This window comes from Salmo salar, chromosome 02 (assembly GCF_965601325.2).
Source record: "Salmo salar chromosome 02, fSalSal1, whole genome shotgun sequence".
Taxonomy (NCBI): domain Eukaryota; kingdom Metazoa; phylum Chordata; class Actinopteri; order Salmoniformes; family Salmonidae; genus Salmo; species Salmo salar.
The window spans coordinates 84,149,301-84,155,300 of NC_138292.1; the positions used below are offsets into that span (position 1 = coordinate 84,149,301).

The 6,000-nt window shown below is 41.8% G+C and overlaps 1 protein-coding gene across 1 annotated transcript in view; it reads left to right on the forward strand.

Annotated features, from left to right (window-relative positions):
- Nucleotides 1-5,635, forward strand: part of LOC106564023 (uncharacterized) — a 72,512-nt gene extending 66,877 nt beyond the window's left edge. Inside the window, exon 4 of the mRNA XM_082967659.1 lies at nucleotides 3,861-5,635. Within this exon, the coding sequence (XP_082823785.1) occupies nucleotides 3,861-5,005 (1,145 nt within the window). The 3' untranslated portion in view covers nucleotides 5,006-5,635. The remainder of the gene's footprint in view (nucleotides 1-3,860) is intronic.
- The last annotated feature ends 365 nt before the right edge of the window (nucleotides 5,636-6,000 follow it).

A 6,000-nucleotide genomic window follows, 5' to 3' on the forward strand; every position in this document is an offset into this window, starting at 1 on the left:
AGACTGACTACTACCACATGGACAGACTGACTAGTACCACATGGACAGACTGACTAGTACCACATGGACAGACTGACTAGTACCACATGGACAGACTGACTAGTACCACATGGTCAGACTGACTAGTACCACATGGACAGACTGGCTAGTACCACATGGACAGACTGGCTAGTACCACATGGACAGACTGGCTAGTACCACATGGACAGACTGACTAGTACCACATGGACAGACTGACTAGTACCACATGGACAGACTGACTAGTACCACATGGACAGACTGACTAGTACCACATGGTCAGACTGACTACTACCTCATGGACAGACTGACTACTACCTCATGGACAGACTGACTACTACCTCATGGACAGACTGACTACTACCTCATGGACAGACTGACTACTACCTCATGGACAGACAGACTACTACCTCATGGACAGACTGACTACTACCTCATGGACAGACTGACTACTACCTCATGGACAGACTGACTACTACCTCATGGACAGACTGACTACTACCACATGGACAGACTGACTAGTACCTCATGGACAGACTGACTAGTACCACATGGACAGACTGACTAGTACCACATGGACAGACTGACTAGTATCACATGGACAGACTGACTAGTATCACATGGACAGACTGACTACTACCACATGGACAGACTGACTAGTACCAGATGGACAGACTTCATTAGTGTGTTTGTATCAGACTGACTACTATCACATGGACAGACTGACTACTATCACATGGACAGACTGACTACTATCACATGGACAGACTGACTACTATCACATGGACAGACTGACTACTACCACATGGACATACTGACTAGTACCACATGGACAGACTTCATTAGTGTGTTTGTATCAGACTGACTACTACCACATGAACAGACTGACTACTACCACATGGACAGACTGACTACTACCACATGGACAGACTGACTAGTAGCACATGGACAGACTTCATTAGTGTGTTTGTATCAGACTGACTACTATCACATGGACAGACTGACTACTACCACATGGTCAGACTGACTGCTACCTCATGGACAGACTGACTACTACCTCATGGACAGACTGACTACTACCTCATGGACAGACTGACTACTACCACATGGACAGACTGACTAGTACCACATGGACAGACTGACTAGTACCACATGGACAGACTTCATTAGTGTGTTTGTATCAGACTGACTACTATCACATGGACAGACTGACTACTACCACATGGACAGACTGACTACTACCTCATGGACAGACTGACTACTACCTCATGGACAGACTGACTACTACCTCATGGACAGACAGACTACTACCTCATGGACAGACAGACTACTACCTCATGGACAGACAGACTACTACCTCATGGACAGACTGACTACTACCTCATGGACAGACTGACTACTACCTCATGGACAGACTGACTACCTACCATCATGGACAGACTGACTACTACCACATGGACAGACTGACTACTACCTCATGGACAGACTGACTAGTACCACATGGACAGACTGACTAGTACCGCATGGACAGACTGACTAGTACCGCATGGACAGACTGACTAGTACCGCATGGACAGACTGACTACTACCTCATGGACAGACTGACTACTACCACATGGACAGACTGACTACTACCACATGGACAGACTGACTAGTACCACATGGACAGACTTCATTACTGTGTTTGTATCAGACTGACTACTATCACATGGACAGACTGACTACTACCACATGGTCAGACTGACTCCTACCACATGGACAGACTGACTACTACCTCATGGACAGACTGACTTCTACCTCATGGACAGACTGACTACTACCACATGGACAGACTGACTACTACCTCATGGACAGACTGACTACTACCTCATGGACAGACTGACTACTACCTCATGGACAGACTGACTACTACCACATGGACAGACTGACTACTACCACATGGACAGACTGACTAGTACCTCATGGACAGACTTCATTAGTGTGTTTGTATCAGACTGACTACTATCACATGGACAGACTGACTACTACCACATGGACAGACTGACTACTACCACATGGACAGACTGACTAGTACCACATGGACAGACTGACTAGTACCACATGGACAGACTGACTAGTACCACATGGACAGACTGACTAGTACCACATGGACAGACTGACTAGTACCACATGGACAGACTGACTAGTACCACATGGACAGACTGACTAGTACCACATGGACAGACTGACTACTTCCACATGGACAGACTGTCTACCACCACATGGACAGACTGTCTACCACCACATGGACAGACTGACTAGTACCACATGGACAGACTTCATTAGTGTGTTTGGGGGGGCATGCTGTTTATTTAGTCAGGCATTGCCCACATTATTCTGACATATTTTGGAATGTTAATTATGTGAACGTCAATGCATAATGCCATTGGGTAGGCAAATAAAAATTAAATAAACACTATTGTTAAAGTGGTAGGCTAATGCATATGTTTTTAGCATGCGTTTTGGGGGGAGTTTTTATCCTATATGCTGTTACAACAATTAAACTTAAAATATAGGTCCTTGTAATTTTCAATGAAGTGCTTGGAAAAAGTCTTTGAATTTGACTTGCCGATATCTATATTTATTTATTTATTTTACTAGGCATGTCAGTTAAGAACAAATTATTATTTTCAATGACGGCCTTGTTCAATTAGCTGCCTTGTTCAGGGGCAGAAGAACACATTTTTGCCTTGTCAGCTCAGGGATTTGATCTTTCAACCTTTCGGTTACAAGTCCAACACTCTAACCACTAGGCTACCTGCCGCCAAGTGAACCCTGTATAGTCTACTTACTCAGCCCGCAAATGAAAGAGAAAATAATCTGCTATTGATATTATAGCAGATTATTTTACGCATCACTCACTTTCCTGTCAAATCTGGACCAGTAAATTTCAGTTGGCGCTGGCCCGGTGTGCCACTGGTAAATGTACCTGAATGTTGAACCCTGTGTGTGCGGTGCACGTTGGTCCTATATGTCTACCACTCCGTATAGCCGTTAGCGATGCTAAAGTATTCAGGTAGACGGAAAGACAATGACAAGGTAACTACAAAGTATTCTATGCCTACCTGGCAGAATCGTGATTATTTGCATCAATCCATTGGCCATTTGTTTTGAAAACTCCCATCACAACTGCGCTACAGAAATACTCCTAGACAAACAAGAATGCCTGGCTGGTGGCACTAGAATTAAAGGGTAACGACACAACAAAAATAAATATATTGCAGATTTTTTCCCACAAAATAAATGTATTTTGATGTGGTTGAAGTTGTGAATTTAGAACATTCAATATTGTTTTTCTATTTCAGTGTGATTTTGAGAGGCCGAAAACGAGAAGAAAAAAATAATAATGGGGAAATCAGACCTCCCCACGTTTTTGTTTTCTTGTTGTAGTATCTCTTTTCTTTGCTGTTACAGTAAATCAATGTAAGAACACAGGGGAATGCTAATTTAACAGATGGCTAGTCATTATTAGCCTGGTTATATTATGGGACACAGGCCAGGTCATTATAAATTATCACATTTAACTGAGGGAACATGTGGTTACTATCACTGTTGTGGTTGACTCACCTAGCTACCTTAATATGGATGCATTAACAAGTTGCTCTGGATAGTGACCATACTATTCCCTTAAAGCCACACAGTGTAAAATACATGGGTCATGTAAACAATAGAGCACATGCATCACATGCAAAGAGCACTTGACTGTAAGTCTCTCTGGATAAGAGGGTCCGCTAAATGACTAAAATGTACGTGGAGATTTCATTCAGGTCTCCCTATTTAACCACCCTGTTTGTCTTTAGCAGAAGAGAGACCCGACTCAGAGGAACCGGAGACGTCTGAACCAGCGAGACGACACCACTGTTCACAGTGTGGAAAGAGTTTTACCCATTTAGGGAGCCTTAAAAACCACAAGAGAACACATGCAGAGAAGAAGTCTTACAACTGCTCTCAGTGTGGAAAGAGTTTTAGCTGGTCTGGGCAACTGAAAGAACATGAGAGAATACACACAGGAGTGAAGCCTCACCAGTGCTCCCAGTGTGGAAAGAGATTTTTCAAGTCATCACATCTGAACGAGCATAAGAGAATACACACAGGAGAAAAAACATTCCAATGCTCTCAGTGTGGAAGGACATTTTCCCGATCAGGGGACCTGAAATCACATGAAAGAATACACACAGGGGAAAAGCCTTATCACTGCTCTCAATGCGGAAAGAGTTTTACCCGGTTAGGGAACCAAAAAATGCATGAGCGAATACACACAGGAGTGAAGCCTTACCACTGCTCACAGTGTGAAAAGAGTTTTGCAAAGTTAGGGAACCTAAAAATACATAATAGAATACACACAGGAGAAAAACCATTCCAATGCTCTCAGTGTGGAAAGACATTTTCACGATCAGGGGACTTGAAATCACATGAAAGAATACACACAGGGGAAAAGCCGTATCACTGTTCCCATTGTAAAAGTAGTTTTAGCTGGTCAGGGCAATTGAACGAGCATGAGAGAACACACACAGGAGTGAAGCCTTACCACTGCTCCCAGTGTGGAAAGAGTTTTAGAAGGTTGGGGTCCCTTAAATCACATAAGATGTATACACACACAGGAGAAAAGCCATGTAACTTCTCCCAGAGTGAAAAAAACAAGTATGTGTCATTAGGGGACATGAAAAAGCATGAGAGAACACACTCTGTAGGGAAGTCTTTCCAATGCTCTCAGTGTGGAAAGGGATTTATCCAGTCATCGCATCTGAAAGTGCATAAGAGAATACACACAAGAGAGAAGCCATTCCAATGCCTGCAGTGTGGAAAGAGTTATACCCGTTTAGGGAACTTGAAAACGCATGAGATGACACACACAGGAGAGAAGCCATTCCAATGCCGTCAGTGTGGAAAGCGGTTTACCTGGTTAGGGAACCTGAGAATGCATAAGGTGACACATAAAGTAGGATAGCCTCACCTCTTTTCCTAGTGTGAAAATGGTTTTGTTCATTTAAAGGGCTTGAAAGAGCATGAGAAAGTACATACACAGGAGGAGAAGACATACCACTGCTCTCATTGCCCAAATACATTTTCAAAGGACCTGAAATCACATGAGAGGAAAGAGTTCTGACTTATGTTTTTGATGAAGAATTTTTGTTTTTGGTTGTGACATGAAATCTAATTGTATATATAAAATCATACTCACAATTTGGCCTACATTTGTTTTTTGTTTTTAATCTCCAGACATGGTCATGTGATAGGGGCAGTATTACTGTATTTATCCCCAAGGATACAGTCATGTGAAAAGGGCAGTATTACTGTATTCATGGTCATATCTCAAATCTGATTTAATCAAATGAAATGTGTAGTTGGTTTTGATTATAAACATTGATTGAATGGATACAAATGTGGATGTTAATTTGATGATTTGGATATTTCAAAATGTAGATTAATATAATTCAGATTTCTTTATTCTAACCTTAACCTCTTGAATTTAGTTGTTGTTGTGTTTCATTGACTTAATTTGTGTACTAGTCATCAAGGAATATGAAAATGTGATAATGTTGTTCTGATGATGACATTGGACATTAAAAACATTCAATACCTCATGAATGATCCCATCAGTATTATTAAGACACTCACTACCTCATGAATGTTCCCATGAGTATTTTTAAGACACTCACTACCTCATGAATGATCCCATCAGTATTATTAAGAAACTCACTACCTCATGAATGATCCCATCACTACCTCATGAATGTTCCCATCAGTATTATTAAAACATTCACTACCTCATGAATGTTCCCATCAGTATTATTGCACTATGTCAGAAAAACAAGTGCTGATTATAAAAAGGACTTGATTAATGCAACAGTTTTTTCTGAATAGTGTAGGCTATTAGTCTGATGATGGTAGTGTGGTGCTGGGGAGTAGTTCTCTAGAAGTTATAGCATATGTATGAAGGTG